This window comes from Populus nigra, chromosome 3, assembly GCF_951802175.1.
Source record: "Populus nigra chromosome 3, ddPopNigr1.1, whole genome shotgun sequence".
NCBI lineage: Eukaryota > Viridiplantae > Streptophyta > Magnoliopsida > Malpighiales > Salicaceae > Populus > Populus nigra.
This window is the reverse complement of record NC_084854.1, coordinates 25301294-25319759: the sequence shown is the minus strand read 5'-3', so window position 1 is coordinate 25319759 and position 18466 is coordinate 25301294. Positions and strand designations below refer to the sequence as shown.

Here is an 18466-nt window from a genome sequence, read left to right as displayed (position 1 = left end):
TTAAGAAATTCAACAATCTTATCAAACTATGCTTAAAGTGATTAATAGTAAACTCTTTTTTTTATATAAATTAATATTAAACTATATATAAAGAAAAGAGTTGTAATTAAGCTTCTACTCATCTTCCCTAAACTAGACAGAAACACTCACAAACATACAAACAATTGACTACAAATGGCAACATTCGACCTCTCGTGGGCACTTTATCATGGAAATTCAAGCCGAGTTCGAAGAATCCATGGAGATCAGCTTGGAATTGTCCAGACATCAATACGTCATCACTTGCGTATTTCCTCTTTGCTTAAAATTTTAGAGAGAGTTTTGTTTTGTCATGAATTTATGAAAGCAATCCTTGAACTCTTGAGTTTTTAGGTTTCTGCACGAGTATTTTGTCGTTCACTTTGTATTTCAACCCTCCCTGTAATTGGACCAAGTTCATGTCTCATAAAAGTATAATGATAAATGCATTGAAATTGAGATGTTGAATGAAAACTTAGTTATAAAACTTGGATTGACCTAACGAGTCATTTAGAACTCTACTGGTCTAGGGTTTCGACATGTTCAGGCTTAAGAAAAAAAACAATTAACTTTGTCTAGATTCTCCTGACTCATGATCTGGGTTTAAAATTATGCTAGAAACTCCTCCACCATTTGATTGATGATGGATTTGATCATTCGAGTCCCACCTTTGGATCCACTGATCAATATTTTAGAGATCTGGATTTAAGTGGATTCAGCACAATTCATTATGAAAATATAATAGACAGTTTTACCCAAAAAAATAATGGTTAGAGATGGAATTTTGGTAGTAAGCAGGGAGAAAAGGGAGAATCTGGTGAAATAAGGTGGCTGTTGTTCAAATATTGATAATGTTAGGGACAATATAGCAAAAGCTACAGGGAAATTGTTGATTATAAAAGGCGATGGGCTATGTCTCTTGAGATAACAAAGCACATCGATCATGGCAGAGGAAGTGAAGGTTTTTAGGTCATGGTCAAGTCCATTTCCTTTGAGAGTCATCTGGGCACTGAGATTGAAGGGTGTTAAGTTTGATGTAATATGCGAAGATCTCTTCCACAAGAGCCCTTTGCTCTTGCAATATAATCCTGTCGGAAAGAAGGTTCCTGTGCTTGTCCACGACGGTAAAGCCATCTGTGAATCACTAGTTATTCTTGAATACATTGAAGAGACATGGAAGCAAACTCCTTTGTTGCCTGAAGATCCTTACCAGAAAGCCAATGCTCGTTTCTGGGCCAAATTTAGTGATGACAAGGTAATTATTGCAGGTGCCATGCCGCTTCCAGAACAATCAGAGGTTTTTATACGGACCGATTTCTCATTGGTTTTTAACTTTTTATTCGGTTTACTTGTGGTTGCAGGTCTTCCAGTTAATTAAGTGGGATGTGCTCTTGAAGGAGGGAAAAGAGCAAGAAGAAGGGATACTTGCATCCTTGCAGAACTTGAGATATTTAGAAGAAGAGCTAAGAGGAAAGAAATTCTTCGGCGGGGAGGCAATTGGACTAGCAGACCTTGCATTAGGATGGCTTGCTTATTACCTTAATATCATTGAGGAGGTAGCAGGTCTAAAACTGGTGGACCAGGAAAGTTTTCCATCCCTAGTGGCATGGATGCAAGACTTTGCAAATGCTCCAGTCATCCATGGAAGCTGGCCCGATAGAGACAAGCTGGCTGAGAAGTTTGTTGCCATGCGCGAGGCCAGTCTTGGAAAAGAAACACGTAAATGAATGGCTTGTGCTGTTTCATTTGCAGACCGTTAATGCTACTAGAAAACTAATGCTACTAGGAAACAAAAATAATGCAGAAAACAAGCAAATCGCCATTGATGGTGATTCCTGATATTGTTAGTTAATTTTCTGTGGTGAGCTGCAACTTCATCCAGAAGTCTACGACCAGGAACATGTTATTGTCTCTGGTATGTTATCGAATGAAAGCAATAATAAACTTCTGTTATTTTCAAATTGCTTCAGTTGTATCAAGGTGGCAATCTCACGAAGATTCAGCATAATTCCACATCAAACACAAATTGTACCAAAGAGTTTCTAGTTTTTGAATAGTGTAACTTTCGTGCATAGTTATCTAACCTAAACTGACTTAGCGGGTCGCTTTAGAGGCCCATAAACTGGGCCAAGTTTGTTTTTAAATTAAATTGAAAGTTAACTTGATTAAATCTATTTTATTTAACTTGATTAATTTGGCCAAATCTAAGTGAAAAAAACTGAGTGAACTTTAAATAATTTTCTTAATTTTCATCCAAAACATGACAATTTAATTTTTTTTTATCCACACAACATTGTTTTATTTTTTAAAAATAAAATGACATTAATTTGAAATAAATTTAAGTTGACTTGCCGATCTAAAAATTGACCTGGTCAACCCATTACTCTAGCCAAGTTTATTTTTAAATCAGATTGAAAGTTAACTTGATCAAATCCAATTCACCTGATTAATTTGGGGAAACTTAAGTGAGATCGTCCGAGTAAATTTAAAATAATTTTTTTAATTTCATCAAAAACATGATAATTTAGTTTTTTTTATCCAAATAACATTGTTTTATTTAAAAAAAATGATATTGATTTAGAATAAATCCAGGTTGAATTGCTGATTCAAGGATTGACCGGCCAACCCGTCACTAGGCAAGTATAATAAATATGCTTAAGAACGTAAACTTTGACTTTGAGTTAGTTTTGGTGAATTATTAATCAGATTATAGCATTCTGCAAAGGAAATGGCAATGAAAAAGAAATACGCTAAGTAACTGATATCTCTCCACCAAAACAATAATTTTTCCCAGCTTGGTTAGTTTCGAGAACAAATAAAAAGTGATTTTCTTTCTTTGATTCTTTCAACAATTCTACAACTGTGATGGCGGATTATAATTATAGGTCATCTCGTATGTCATCATGGCTTTATCAATTGCCATTGCTCAATTCTCTTGTTTTGGATCAAGAGTGCTGTAACCATGATTTTTTCATCGATGTGACCCTTTGTCAACTCTTCTCCTTTTTTTTCAAGACAGTGACCCTCTTGGATCATTGAATGTAGTGCCTTCTCCTGAGTAATTATTGGAGCTCTTGTGAATTCTTCAGGTCCAGTCTCTACCCTCTATAGTTTTGTTGAACTTTGGAGCTGTTGATAAAATGATGTAAAGACTTATATTTCTCATTGATAAAACACCCGTATAAATACAAATCAGAAGTGTTTGAAAAACCTACAAACTAGGAAGGTTACAACTGAATCCTATAATTTATGAGTTACAACTATAACAAACAACGTTTAAATATATTTGAATAATCACAAGCTGATAAGGAAGAGCCAGTAGATGATAAGGAAGCAGCAGAGGATAAGGAAGGAGCAGAGGATAAGGAGGCAACTAATTATCTTTGTTACATCTCTATTATGCCCCCTCAAGATGGAGCGCGGGAGAGAATTCCAATCTTGTTTTTAAGCTGAAGAAAACGGTGGCGTGGAAGTGGCTTGGTGAGAGCATCCGCAAGTTGATCTTCAGAGGAGACGTGCGCCACACGAAGAACGCCACTTTGAACTTGATCCCTGATAAAATGAAAATCTATGGCAACATGCTTCATACGGGAATGAAATATGGGATTTGAACAGAGTTGAGTGGCACCGATATTATCACAGTAAATAATAGGACATGAGGGAAGCGAAATGCCAAGATCAGTTAAGAGATAACAAATAAAATTAAGCTCAGCAGCTGTATTGGCAACAGAACGATACTCTGCCTCTGTGGAAGATCTAGCAACTGTTCGTTGCTTTTTAGAGCACCATGAGATTGGATTTTGACCAAGATAAACAATGTAAGCACTGGTGGAGCAAAAAGTGTCTTTGTCCCCTGCCCAATCTGCGTCCGAAAATGCTTGTAAACTGAGAGAAGTGTCAGAAAATGCATGTAAACTGAGTGTTGAGGCTTTGTAGAGTTGTAAGCCATCATCAACAGTGCCAACAAGATAACGTAGTAGCCGTTTGACAAAGGACCAATGGTCAGTTGTAGGGCAGTGCATATATTGAGACAATTTGTTGACAGCAAAGGCAATGTCTGGTCGAGTTATAAGCAGATACTGAAGACTGCCAACAACCTTGCGATACTCAGTGGGATCAGAAAGCGAGGAACCTGATGTGAGAGTGAGAGTGGGACTGATCGGTAGGGGGGTGAGTACAGCTTTTGCGTCTTGCATCTTGGTTTGAAGGAGAAGGTCTGTGATATATCTTCTTTGTGAGAGTAGCAAACCATGTTGGTTTGGGATAACTTCTACGCCCAGAAAGTAAGTGAGGAGACCAAGTTCTTTGATAGAGAAACGCTGAGCAAGAATGGCAATGAAGTGATTAACTTTGGTTTCATGGTCTCCTGTAAGAATCAAATCGTCAACATAAACAAGAAGATACATTGTGTAGCCATCAGCATGAAATATAAAAAGTGATGTATCAGCATAGGAATTGTGAAAACCAAATTGCAGAAGGAAATTCTTTAACTCCTGATACCACGCCCTAGGGGCTTGTTTTAAGCCATAAATAGCTTTGTTGAGTTTGCAGACATAAGAGGGGTGATCAGTGTCAACAAATCCTGGTGGTTGAGACATGTATACATTCTCTGATAGATGGCCTTGAAGAAAGGCATTGTTTACATCAAGTTGCCGCAAGGTCCAACCACGGCTCACGGCAATACTAAGAACAATTCGGACAGTGGTTGGCTTTACAACAGGACTGAATGTGTCGTGGTAGTCAATTCCAGGACGTTGGTGAAATCCTTTGGCAACCAAGCGGGCCTTGAACCTGTCAACAGAACCATCAGATTTTCGTTTAGTACGAAACACCCACTTACACCCAACTAAATTGTAACTGCTAGCCGGTGGAACTAGAGCCCAGGTACCATTCCTGACTAAGGCATCATATTCTTCAGACATGGCCTGACGCCATTTATGATCTTTGAGGGCTTGGGTGAAGTTGGCCGGTTCATGATGATGACAGTTGGTTAATTGAGTGTGAAGGTTCATTTTGGTGACAGGTTTGTGGATATTATTTTTGGCTCTAGTAGTCATGGGATGAGTTGGTTGTGGCTGAGGCTGAGGTGGTGACTGGTGGGAGGAGGAGGCAGTGATTGAAGGATCAGGTGTTGATGTAGTAGAGATTGTAGCAGTCTGGTTAAATGAAAGTGAAGAGGGATGGGAGGCTGGTGAAACCGGAGTGGTACTGTTAGGCAGGTGTGGTGGCAAGCAAATTGCATTGGGAGACTGCTGCTGGGCTTCAACTGCAGATGATAGAGTGAGTGGCGGTACTGAAGGCAGGATGGGAATGTGAAGTGGCGGTGGAATCCAAGTAGCAATATGATGAAATGGAGAACTAAAGGCAGGAGCAGAGAGATGACGGAAAGGGAAGACATTTTCAACAAATTTAACATGCCTGGAAATGAATATTTTGGAAGTGGATGGGTCAAGGCAGTAATAGGCACTTTGAGTTAAAGAGTACCCAATGAACACACATGGTTTAGAGCGGGTGTCAAGTTTATGAGCAGAATAGGGTCGAAGCCACGGATAACATAAACAACCAAAAATTTTGAGTTTGGAGTAATTAGGAGCTGTGGAAAAAATCTGTTCATAAGGAGAAGAAAACTGCAAGGTTGGGGTTGGCATACGATTTATTAGATAAACAGCTGTGGCAAATGCGGAAGGCCAATAATTTAGAGGAAGTGATGCATGAGAGAGTAAGGCTAGGCCTGTTTCAACAATATGAAGATGTCGACGTTCAGAAAATCCATTGTGTTCAGGAGTGTGAGGTGGTGTAGTGAGATGAGAAATACCATGAATTGAAAGAAAATGAGCAAGGGCAATATATTCACCACCATTGTCAGAATAAAGAGTCTTAATGGTTTTATCAAAATGTTTTTCAACAATAGCTTTAAAGCGCATAAAAATATCTTTGACATCTGACTTTTGCTTAAGCGGGTAGAACCAAATATATTTTGTGAAGTGATCCACAAAAATAACATAATATTTAAATCCGTTATGAGATGTACGTGGAGACGTCCAAACATCAGAATAGATAGTTTCAAGAGGTTGAGAAGACGTAACTGTGGATTGAGAAAATGATAATTTGTGACTTTTATTACTCAGACAAGCATTACATGAAAAATTGCTGGAAAATGAAGAAGAAAATTCAAGTTTATTTTTGGAAACAATTTGTTTGAGAATATTGATAGCTGGATGTCCTAATCTTTGGTGCCACTTGGATAAAGATGTTTTGATGCTGGAAAAAGCAAGTAAAGGTGAAGATACCGGCCACTCATATACGCCATCTTTAGTTTTGCCCTGCAGAAGTGTTGCCCCCGTGCAAATGTCCTTGACAAGAAAAGTAGTTGGTAAGAATTCAATGGAAACATGATTGGAGGTACAGAATTTAGAAATGGAAATAAGATTCTTTTGCATTGCAGGGACACACAGAACATCATTTAAAGTAAATGTATTGTGAGAGGTTTGAAGAGAGGAAGAACCGGTATGAGTTATGGAGAGACCCGAGCCATCACCGATCATAATGTCATCAGAACCAGTATAAGGAGTATGCATCGAGAGATTGTCCAGGTCAGCTGTAACATGGTGAGATGCTCCACTGTCAAGGAGCCAGGATGTCGGACGTGGAGCATTGGATGCATAATTGGCCCGGGGTTGCCATGGTGTGGCAGATTGAGTAGGTGAAGCAGGAGAAGAGTTTCTTGGCGAGTTGACTGGAACTAGCCGAAAGGACGGACATCTTTGAGCAGTATGTCCTTGGATCCTGCAAATTTGACAAAATCCCAAGTATGGGCGGGAGGGACGAGTACCTTGGGGTGTGAATGAGCCACTGGATGGCATATGAGGGTACCTGTTGTTGTTACTATTATTAGGACGCCATGCAGGAGTACGTGATGGTGCAGGGAAGCGCCAAGGTGCTGAATTTCTATTTGTGGGATTAGCTGTGGCAGGAAACTGAAGGAAATCCAGTTTAGAGGGGAGGACCGTGGCCTCAAAATTGAGTAGCTTTTCATGCAATTCTTCAAATGTAATAGGCATGTCTCTAGCTTGGACAGCACGGGTGAGTTCTCTGTATTCATCACCAAGGCCATCAAGTATTCTGTCAGTGAGATCCTCTGCATCTAGTGGTGCTCCAAGAAGAGCAAGTTCATCAGCTTTGGCTTTGATAGATTGCAGAAAGGCAGTGACACTATCAGAGCCTTTGGTGAGCATTTTGAGTTGGCTTTTGGTTTGTTTTATGCGACCTCGAGAAGGTTGAGCGTAGGTGGTGGCCAGGATAATCCATGCTTCACGAGCTGTTTTTGCTTGGGCAATAAATGGTATGATGGCAGGAGAGATGGAACCAATAAGTGCATTTAAAATTAATTGGTCTTGTCGAATCCAGAAAGTGTGAGCAGGATTGGAGTTGGTTGTTTCATTCAGGATGAGAGTAGCTGAGGGACATGGCTTTGAGCCATCTATATATCCTAAGAGGTCATAGCCAATAAAAAGAGTCTGGAATTGTAGTTTCCATGACAGATAGTTTGAGGAGGTGAGTTTGAGAGGGGTTTGAGCAGCAACATTAATACTAATGAGGGTGTTTTGAGAGTCATTTGTGGTTTGAATAGAAGGAGAAGAAGTAGTCATGGCCGTTGCTGAAGTTAACAAAGGAGGAAGCGGAAAGAAAAATGAAATTTGTTCCCTCTGATTAAGCTCTGATACCATAAAATGATGTAAAGACTTATATTTCTCATTGATAAAACACCCGTATAAATACAAATCAGAAGTGTTTGAAAAACCTACAAACTAGGAAGGTTACAACTGAATCCTATAATTTATGAGTTACAACTATAACAAACAACGTTTAAATATATTTGAATAATCACAAGCTGATAAGGGGAAGCAGCAGAGGATAAGGAAGGAGCAGAGGATAAGGAGGCAACTAATTATCTTTGTTACATCTCTATTAGTTGATCCATTCATAAAATCTTTTATTTTTTTAAAAAAATCTTAAACAGTCTCAAGATCACAGATGCACACAAAGACCAGACAACCAGTAGTCAAAAAGAGAACAGGAAATTTTACATCGGTTTAGAGTAACAGGAAACTTGCATTAACTAATTTAAAAGCTTAATGTTCTTTGCCACTGAATCTTTGACCATTTCTAGCACCACGTGAGATCAGACAACATGTCACATGTTGGCTGATAGATCACCTCATATGTCATCAGGTGTTCTATTCTGGGTCAAGACTGCTGCAGCCATCCCAGACTTCCTGCACTATTTGATGGACTGTAGGTCTTTCATGACGTTTACTGCAGCTGTGACCCTCTTGGGATCACTATATATGCTTTGTGACAAGCATGGTTCTCTCCACAGTCTGCCTGTCCTCTCGTCCTAATCTACTATTGAGCTATTTATCCCAGCTCAAGTTCAATTTCTAGGTCCAATCTCTACCCTCCAATAGATTCTCTTTGTCTTTCTCGAAGAATATTTCGAATGCTGGTTCTTGTTTATTGTTCAATGAATCTGAATTCTGATTAAAGGCCTGACTCATAATGTGTTTAAATTCTGTGCAGGTTACTGTTTTGGTTGAGTTGGGTTCTGTTTCATTTCTGACAGAGAACTTAAGAATGGCTTCCGACAAGAGCGAGAATTGCCTTGGTTGGGCAGCTAGAGATGAATCGGGAGTTCTATCCCCATATGAGTTTAACAGAAGGTATATGTGCATACTGATGATACCAATATCTCACGTTGGCTAGAGTCAAAGGGGCCAACATCATCACATATGACAGTGATAATGGAAATCGAAAATAAAAATCTTGTACTCTAGCTACCAAGGCTTCAATTTTATTTGGGAATATTCAACAGCTAACTCTTGAAAACTCCTGCAGGGCTGTTGGGAAAGATGACATTTCAGTAAGAATAACACACTGTGGAATGTGTTATGCTGATGTTCTTTACACCAGGGGTAAATCTCGGAAGTCGCTATATCCTGTAGTACCAGGGTATGCCCATGATCAGCAAGAAATGCTTTTTTCTCTCTCTTTATACAACACAGAAAAAAAGAAATATGATGGTGAATTTCTTATATTTTCTGCTATTACTGACATGTTTATGATGCTTCGACTTTTGTAGCCATGAGATAGTTGGAATTGTACAAGAAGCTGGATCTGATGTTCATCGCTTTAAAATTGGAGACCATGTTGGGGTGGGAACATATGTTAACTCATGCAGGGATTGCGAGTATTGTGATGATGGGCTTGAAGTGCACTGTGCAGATGGAATTGTTCCCACCTTTAATGGTGTTGATGTCGACGGCACCATCACTAAAGGAGGATACTCCAGTTTCATTGTTGTTCATGAAAGGTATGCATGCTTCCGGCCTACTTAATCTTACAAGTTCATAATGTGTGAAGCACCAGTTACAAAAAACTCCAGTTTCTTGTTTTTTTAACAGATACTGCTACAACATACCTGATAGCTATCCGCTAGCTTTAGCAGCACCGTTGCTGTGTGCTGGCATAACAGTCTACACTCCCATGATTCGTCACAAGATGAACCAACCCGGAAAATCCCTTGGGGTGATTGGACTAGGCGGCCTCGGTCACTTGGCTGTGAAGTTCGGCAAGGCTTTTGGACTAAATGTCACAGTTTTTAGCACAAGCATGTCGAAAAAAGAGGAAGCCTTGACTATCTTAGGAGCAGACAAATTTGTAGTCTCCTCCGACAAGGAGCAAATGAAGGTAATCAGTCGAATTGAATTTTCACTTGCAGGGTTCAGGGATCAGGACTTGATCATGGATATATGATTCTTATTTGCAGACTCTAGACAAATCCCTGGACTTCATTATTGACACAGCATCAGGTGATCATATATTTGATCCATACATATCCACTCTGAAGACTGCTGGAGTCCTGGTCTTGGTGGGCGCTCCAAATGAAATCAAGCTGAGTCCTCTGAACCTTCTTCTAGGTAATGTGATTTCCATGAAACTAAGAAAGACAAGATAATGTCAGTCGGCAAGCATATCAGGATTTTGATTTCTTTAACCTGGGCTTGCATTTTTCCTGGCTGTGGCAGGTATGATAACCATTTCAGGAAGTGTAGTGGGTGGCACAAAACGTACACAAGAAATGTTGGATTTTTGTGGCACTCACAAAATCCACCCAAAAATAGAAATCATACCGATTCAGTCTGTTAATGAAGCCCTTGAGAGGCTGATAAAGAACGACGTCAAGTATCGGTTTGTGATTGACATAGAAAACTCCCTCAAGTGATATACAGCACTCCCGAGGAATGGCACAGTGATGAAAGAAAACTCTTCAGCATTCAGTTCCACTAGTTTCTTTTAGCAACAGCCTGAGAATAAAATAAATAGCATTGTGTCTGCTTTCAAGTTTAAAATGTAAACTCTGGTTCTGAAAAAATCATTTTACATTTGATATTGTATGATTGTTTTGACTAGATTAATATTGCAATTTAAAATTTTTGAGTTGAATTATTTCTTTCATTAAAACTACCATCACCACTTGGACAGTGATACAAAAACTAAGAATAAGTAAAGTATATTAAGTAATCATCTAGATAGTGGCTCAATGATAAAAGTTTGGGATCAACAAGTTTGTTTCCTCTATAGTTTCAGGTTTGAGTCTTGTGATTGTTTATATGATGATTATTAAAAACTTACATGATCATTAATTTCAGGGTTATAAAATTAGTTAAAGTATGTATAAGCTGATACAGATATTCACGTTAAACTAAAAATAAATAAATTATATTAAGTAAACTATATTCATCAATTTGGTTCACCTAGAACTCCATTTGGACAATTTGATTTAATCAAGTCACCTAGAACTCTCGACTGACCTAGGGCTCTAACATGTTCAGGCTTAAGAAAAAAACAATTAACCGAAAAGTGCATTTACAATTTTGTTATTCTTAATCCCAAATCCAAAAATCAAACCATAAAATCTCTGGAAACACATTAAAAAAAAAATACTGTCCATGCAACCACAGTAATATTCATCAAATATTATTAAATAACACGAGAAGAACATAAAATCAAGTAAATTTTTGTTTTAATCAATAGCATAGAAAGATATGTAAAGTCAAGCCAATTCCGGCTCTATATTTGCTCTTTATAGATTATCAGTTCGAGTCTCATAAATCTTAGAGCTACTGGAGGCTTACATAGTCATTAACTTCATGGACCGTGAGATTAGTCGAGGTACGCGCAAGCTAGTCCGAACACCCACATTAATAAAAAAAAATCCATAAAACAAAAAAAAAACTCACATTCTTGAAGTTCAATACTAGAAAAAAAAAACAACAGTACTGGCCGAGAATTAATACATCTTCATTGTAGCACCATTACACAATAACAAAAATTAAATTAAATTAATTGTGCTTGCATGAATGTGTTGCATGAAAATTGGACTCTTAAAAGGACCCTCTAGTAAAACTAAGGTTTTTTCAGAAAAAGAAAGGATAGGTTGAGGTGAGCAGACAGCCAGAGTCTAAGTGAAGCATAGTGACATCAACACTTAGAGATGGTGGGCTAACGGCCACAGGTTGTTTTTAAAAATTTTAAATTTTTATTTTTGGTTTAAAATAATTTTTTTATATGTATATTTTTAATATATATTTAAATAAAAAATACTTTAAACCATATTATAATTTCAAAACAGCCCTTGAAAAGGGGGTGGGGTGGGGTGGGGTGGGGATGGATTGGGTCTCCATCGAGAGGAGAGAATCAGATATAGATGCTAGATTGTTTCAACTTTCAAACAGGAAAGGAAAACATGAGAGATGATAAGGGAATGGGTCGCTGCTATCAAAGAAAAGTAAAAGGTGAAAGTACGGCTTCAGGTTTTAATTTTAAGTAAGCTATTTATATTTTTTCTTCTGTTCAAATTTTTCTAAGCTTATGATAGCGCTAAGATTATGTGCAAGTTTTAAGAAGCTTAAAAAACTTTTATTTAAAAAAATATGTATGTAAATAATATAAATTACATACAGAGAACATGCAAGAATTGGAAGAGATGGGACCACGTGTTGTGTGATTTTACTCCCTTAATCTGAAGTATGCCATGACGCTTGCATTCCATCATCAGGTCCTATTTGAATTTTTGTATTTGTTGTCAGACTTGACGTGGTATGCAAACAATGGCCCTCTTGTGGTCGCTATATGACAGTGGGATATGGATGGCACTCTCCATTGCTTGCCCCTCCCTTCTGCCTGGAATATTTAGTCTTCTGCAAGTCAGTTTTCGGCTCCCTGTTAGTTTCTTTCTCTAATCTTTGTTTTTCTGATAAAAGATTTTCCAAATTCTGACAATGATTCTCTTCACTGTGAAGTGTTAAGATTCTTCTGCCTAATCCATGAAGATTGAAAATCCTTGTTGCTTACAGGTTTGGTTGAATTCAACTCTGTTGCGTTGCTTGCAGAGAACTTGGAAATGACTTCAGACAGCAGTGGGAATTGCCTTGCATGGGCTGCTAGAGATAAATCAGGGTTTCTATCCCCATATACATTTAGCAGAAGGTATGCATACAACAGAGAAAGCCCGTGTTTTTTCTTAGGCAACTAAGCTTGAACTGAGTGATTGGAGTTAAAGCACCAAACTGCATGGCCAAGGAGCATTGCTCAGGCAATTTATTCTCAAAGTCAAAATCAACCACTAGGATTGTATACAGTGTATTTCAATATTATTTTTGATGGTTTTTTCAGAGCTTATTATCAATTTAAATGTTATGCAAGAGATTTTAGTTGAACTTGCAGTCTAATGGTAACAGGTATAAATTTCGATCCGATGATTGCATCAAGCTAGGAGATTCTAGAGTCTCTATTCTCCATAGGATCTGATTTTTAGGCCTAGAAGTTACGGTTTAAGATTTCTCATATTTTCCTAATTAATTTAGAATTCTTTTTTCTATTTACTTTAGAATCTTTTAGTTCTTTTTACAGCCTTTGTTCGCGATGTTTTTCCTAGTATATGAGCGACAAGAAGAGCTTTAATAATTGGAATTAGAGTTTTCGTGGTTGAGAGTTTTCTGTCTTTTTGTGCCTGCTATACTTCTTATATTGTTTCCGTTTGTGTCAAGATGATAATTACTATATTCCAAATTAAATTTTGAAATATTCAACTAATAAATTCTTGGAAAGTTCTGCAGGGCTGTTGGGAAAGATGATGTTTCACTGAAAATAACACACTGTGGGATTTGTTATGCTGATGTAGCTTATACCAGCGGGACATTTGGAAAGGCAATATATCCTGTGGTGCCGTATGCCATCATCAGGAAAGATCTGTCTCATTTGTCATAAAAAAAAAAAACTGCTCATAGGTACCTTGTATCAATGTTGTTATCATGTTTGTGTTTTGCATAGCCATGAGATTGTTGGAATTGTACAAGAAGTTGGATCTGAAGTTCAAAGCTTCAAAGTTGGAGACCATGTTGGGGTGGGAGCGTATGTCAACTCGTGCAGAGATTGTGAGTATTGCAACGATGAGCTTGAAATTCATTGTTCAAATGGAGTAGTTTTCACCTTTAATGGGTTAGATGTGGATGGCACCGTGACAAAAGGAGGATACTCCAGTTTCATTGTTGTTCATAAAAGGTATGTGTAACTTGAGTCAAGGCCACTGAGCAAGTTTCTGGAGTTAAAAAGAAATATAATAACTTTTGTTGAACAACAGATACTGCTACAAAATACCTCAGGATTACCCATTATCCTTAGCAGCACCTTTACTGTGTGCTGGGATAACGTCTACACCCCTATGATTCGGCATAAGATGAACCAACCTGGAAAATCTCTAGGGGTGATTGGACTAGGTGGTCTTGGCCACTTGGCTGTGAAGTTTGGAAAGGCTTTTGGGCTTAATGTCACAGTTTTCAGCACAAGCATGAGCAAAAAGGAAGAAGCCTTGAATTTGCTTGGGGCAGACAACTTCGTGGTCTCATCTGACAATGAACAAATGAAGGTAAGGAAGCTCAATGAATTTTCGGGGATTCAAGTATCAAGACAAGAAATTGACTAGGTTTAGTTTTTGTGGTGTATTCAGGCACTAGACAAATCCTTGGACTTCATCATCGATACAGCCTCAGGGGATCATCCATTTGACCCATACATGTCAATTTTGAAGACAGCTGGAATCCTAGTTTTGGTGGGAGCTCCAAGTGAAATCAAGCTCGCTCCTTTGAACCTTATTTTAGGTAATGTGATTTAAATGAGAGTAAGGAAGGCAAGAAAAGCTTCATCAAGATCCCATCAGTACTCATTTCATTAAGCTGGTATTGAATTGTCTGACTGTCACAGGTATGAGAACCCTTACCGGAAGTGCAACAGGCGGTACCAAACAAACTCAAGAAATGCTGGACTTCTGCGGTGCCCACAAAATCTACCCCGAAGTAGAAGTAATTCCAATTCAATATGCAAATGAAGCTCTTGAGAGGCTAATCAAGAAAGATGTCAAGTATCGATTTGTGATTGACATTGAAAACTCCCTCAATTGACATATAGTATCCATAATAAAGGATGGCAGGCAGTCTTCTAGTTCTCCAAAATGGAAGGCCAGATTATCTTTTTTGTATCTTATAGTTTCGCTTGGCAATAAACTAAGAATGAAAGTAATGGTATTTGCTTTCCAATCTTAAAAAGCGCAAACAGACTCTGAAATGCATGTTTCTGTTGCACTCCAGTCCAGGTCATTTTCAATATGCAATGCCAATATTAAAGTAACATGCTCAGCACGGATTTTCAACTTTTTGGATGAAGAAAGTTTGATTACATAACAATTTGTGATTCATCATTAAAAGGAGCATAAAAACCCAATGTGTTCATTTTATTAGTTACAGATGACCTACAAATTCAATCAGCAAGGCATCCCTGAATCCTACACCCTTTTCCACTGCCACGATTTACAAGATTTTCCAGCTTGTCCCCAACTAGTTTGATATTGCAGCTTGGTCATCTTCGTCATCGTTTTATAGCATATCCAGAACCAGGAAGAAAACAATAAGTACTTCAATATTAGACATACCTCTATTGACTTCATATAACGGGTAGAGTACCGTGATAAAAAAAAAACAGGTAGGTATAACACAATCCAAACTTTCCTCAGTTCCTGGCCACACATTCCGAGGCACGCTGACAGATTTTTGTTCTGTGTATGATGCAGCCAAACCATTAAAAATCGGTTCAAAGGGATGCATGGGGTCTTGTCACGGAAGACACAAAGGTGAGGGTGTTGAAAAGTGTTGACATGGAATTCAAAGCAATTTTCAGCACTTCAGGGGAGCAACCTGGTCTCACCATTGTTTTCACCTGAGAAGAGATGCACATCCAAACCGAACATTGAACAAACAATAGAAAGACACAAAATCACAAACAATAATCGCATTCAGATTTAAAAAATTCTGATAATTGGATCTAAATGACAGCACTGATGACTGATCCAAAAAAAATTTTAAAAAAAAACATTTGGTATTATTTATGTGCATGCTATATATGGTCACAGAGAGCAAAAACTTACCATGTCAAGGTATGCATGCAACTCCTTTATTTCCTTGATATATTCTTGGTCTTCTGTTAAAGGACCATGGCCGCAATCCTCCTTGTCTGATCCCACTCTATCCAGTTGAACAGCACCAGTTTTCCCATGGACATTGTCAACTGATCTTCCAGCAACTGCTTCAGTTTTCTGTTAACAACAAAATGCTGTCACGAGCAGCAGAAATGAAATACATTCTTCGCATGGTTCACGACAACATCTTGCTCTTATAAGAATATCAGTTAGCATATAAGCCAGACTGAAGCCACTTCTTTTCCAGGGTCCATCATCAAAGAATCCAACTTCCCGACACTAGAATTCCACGGTTGCATGAGCCAATTCCACACAAATTTATGTAAGAATTGTTTGCTACTTCCTGATCCAGTTGGCCAAAAGCTTCAAAACAGCTTGGTTTATCATTCTTTTTCAATAATTCATGTCCCCATCCCAAAGCATTACCGTATCTGATACTGTCCAACCATTCAAATGAATCATTTGAGGTAGAAACAACTCCTTGATTACCTTTTCCTATGGTGTACATTAAACTCTACGATAATCTCTCATTCTCTAGCAATATGACAAAGAAGAACCAAGTTCAAAACTTTTGGAAACTATTACTACTAGTAAGTTACAACCAACATAAACTTCACCAAAAATCACACTTCCCTGTGTTTATCAAATTTTTCATTTCAACTAAAGCTCTAATCTTAAAATAACAAAACATAGTAAAGCAAGTCAAATGAACAGCAAATCCTAAGCAATTGTCTAAAACAAACAAATCCCAGAAAAAAATTACATAGATACATGATAAACTAACAAAGCATACCATGTCTATCTCCTCTAGTTGAGCAAAGTTGAGTTCCTTGTCTTCCACCTGCAAAATAAAAAATAATTGATGATGTTCACTGGGAAGAAACTACATAAAAAAAAAGAAGACCCTTTTGCTTATAAAACAGTATCAAACAACCAAATTTGTTGCTAAACTTTTCTGGGATTTGAGACTTACCAGAGTTCCAGTTGAGCCACAGCCTTCAAGCGAAGAAGACAAGGAATCCATCCTGCCTTTGAACTGTTTTCTTGCAAACTGCACGGGAAAATAAACAGCTATGGGTAAAGTACATGTTGACCCCTGTAGTCTTATAAATATTTTACTTGAACCTCCATTTTTTAGTTTTTCAATTTAAAGTATTATTTTAAAAATGTTTCATAATTTGACTGCTTATAGTTAGTTTTCTAGCTAATAGAGGGCCTACTTTACAAACAATATAATTTTTATGGGTTTTAATCAATTTTTATAGGCAGACAATAAAGTTTGGTTTCGGATTTGATATCAATGCCTGCCTCGAAGAGAAAGAGAGAGCTTCGTTTTCAAGAAATGCTTTTGCTACTGTCTCCCTCCCCATTTTTCTCTGCCACTGCTCCCTCAAGACTCTCAATAATTATCGACTCGCAATTTAAACCCGCGTGTTATAATGTTTTTTTTTTTAAAAAAAATGTATTAGATATACAAGTTGTTTATGTGTTTTTTAAAAAATAAAAAATAAAAAATATAAATTGAAAAAGTTATGTAAGTTTGATCAAAATATTTCATAGTATAAAATAAAATTTATATCCGACTATGTTTGCTCAATTTATTTATTTAAATAAATAAAATATAAATCTATACTCTAAAAAATTTATGATTTAAATGATAAACACGAATAAAACTGATTAAATAAATCCATATGCATAAAAAAATATGCAAGAATTGTGATATAAGTTTTGAGGATGAGATAAACTTATAGAAAAAACTTGAAGATAATCACAAGATTAATATTAAAAAAAAAACTAAAGCATGACGTCCACCAAGTGGCATTACACGCATCTCCTAAATGGCGCGGACGCTATTTACGCGTTGAGATATATCGAGTATACTCCAGCAACTTTTAATATAAAAAAATATCAAAAAAATACCCTCCATAACCCCGATAATTATATAAAATGCTTATATGAAAGCACACAAATACCCCTAAATGCTAAGCTTGTGTTTTGTCTCTTCTAATGTTAAAAATATAATTGTACTATACATTAAATTTTGAAACCCCAAAACATCATTATCTAGCAGCTTAATAATTTTTTTGACTCTAGGGGTAAATACATATTTTTACTGTTAATAAATTTATGCACAATCAATAAAGCCTTTGATCAAGAGTTCTATAGTTTGTTGATTTTCAAGGTGAAAAAATATTTTTGCTGTGTAAAAAAAAAAACATCAACACCCTCACCCAAAAGCTTAATTCTTTTGGACCAAAGGGCAAGGAAATAATTTTATTGTAATTCAAGATATATTTTATTATATTTTACTGTAAATTAATTTGCAATAAAACACCAATGTCATTTAGTTTTTTAAATAAAGTCCTAAACTTTCCCTTTCTGTTTCTAGAATACACTTTTTCAACATGATATTCATTATAAAGGCATTTTATTTATTAAATAAAAAATAGTGATAAATTTGTAAATAATCATATAATTTTTTTTATTTTTTTTGTAAGTAAGTTAAATGTTAATGAGTGTATAAAATTTAAGATATAAACTATAATTTTTTAAAATTCAATATACAAGTACAATTTTGACTGGACTATAAAAAGTTATGAGTATTTTTTTTCTAATAAAAACTGATATATGATGCAACTTGCATGAATGGTAGCAAAATATACATTTTTTTCAAAAACAATTTTTTCTTTTAAAATTTTTTCACTTATTCTAAGGAATATTTTTTTTATCATAGTAAAAAAATATTTTTCTTTGAACAATTTGTCCAAACTATATTAAATATGTGAAAATCCATAAATTAACACTAAAAAGTTTCAAAATAAAAATTATATGGTAATATGAAAGTCGATCACAAGAAAA

The 18466-nt window shown here is 36.7% G+C and overlaps 3 protein-coding genes and 1 pseudogene across 3 annotated transcripts; 3 read left to right on the top strand and 1 right to left on the bottom strand.

Moving 5' to 3' along the window:
* The first annotated feature begins 892 nt into the window (after positions 1-892).
* On the top strand, positions 893-1979 carry LOC133688012 (probable glutathione S-transferase). The gene is made up of 2 exons (XM_062107380.1): positions 893-1273; positions 1380-1979. Exons 1-2 carry the CDS (start codon positions 962-964, stop codon positions 1743-1745), a joined length of 678 nt encoding a protein of 225 aa, XP_061963364.1. The 5' UTR covers positions 893-961; the 3' UTR covers positions 1746-1979.
* A 6597-nt stretch (positions 1980-8576) lies between these two features.
* On the top strand, positions 8577-10421 carry LOC133688042 (probable cinnamyl alcohol dehydrogenase 1). The gene is made up of 6 exons (XM_062107422.1): positions 8577-8738; positions 8914-9027; positions 9158-9388; positions 9480-9765; positions 9845-9995; positions 10104-10421. Exons 1-6 carry the CDS (start codon positions 8578-8580, stop codon positions 10298-10300), a joined length of 1140 nt encoding a protein of 379 aa, XP_061963406.1. The 5' UTR covers position 8577; the 3' UTR covers positions 10301-10421.
* Positions 10422-12160: 1739 nt separating this feature from the next.
* LOC133688822 (probable cinnamyl alcohol dehydrogenase 1) lies at positions 12161-14681 on the top strand (annotated as a pseudogene).
* A 73-nt stretch (positions 14682-14754) lies between these two features.
* LOC133688821 (pyrophosphate--fructose 6-phosphate 1-phosphotransferase subunit alpha-like) lies at positions 14755-16690 on the bottom strand. Its single transcript, XM_062108437.1, has 4 exons — positions 16581-16690; positions 16401-16448; positions 15557-15724; positions 14755-15348 (listed from the first exon to the last, which is right to left on the bottom strand). The coding sequence occupies exons 1-4, from the start codon at positions 16629-16631 to the stop codon at positions 15223-15225; spliced, it is 393 nt and encodes a 130-aa protein (XP_061964421.1). The 5' UTR covers positions 16632-16690; the 3' UTR covers positions 14755-15222.
* Between the last annotated feature and the right edge of the window lie 1776 nt (positions 16691-18466).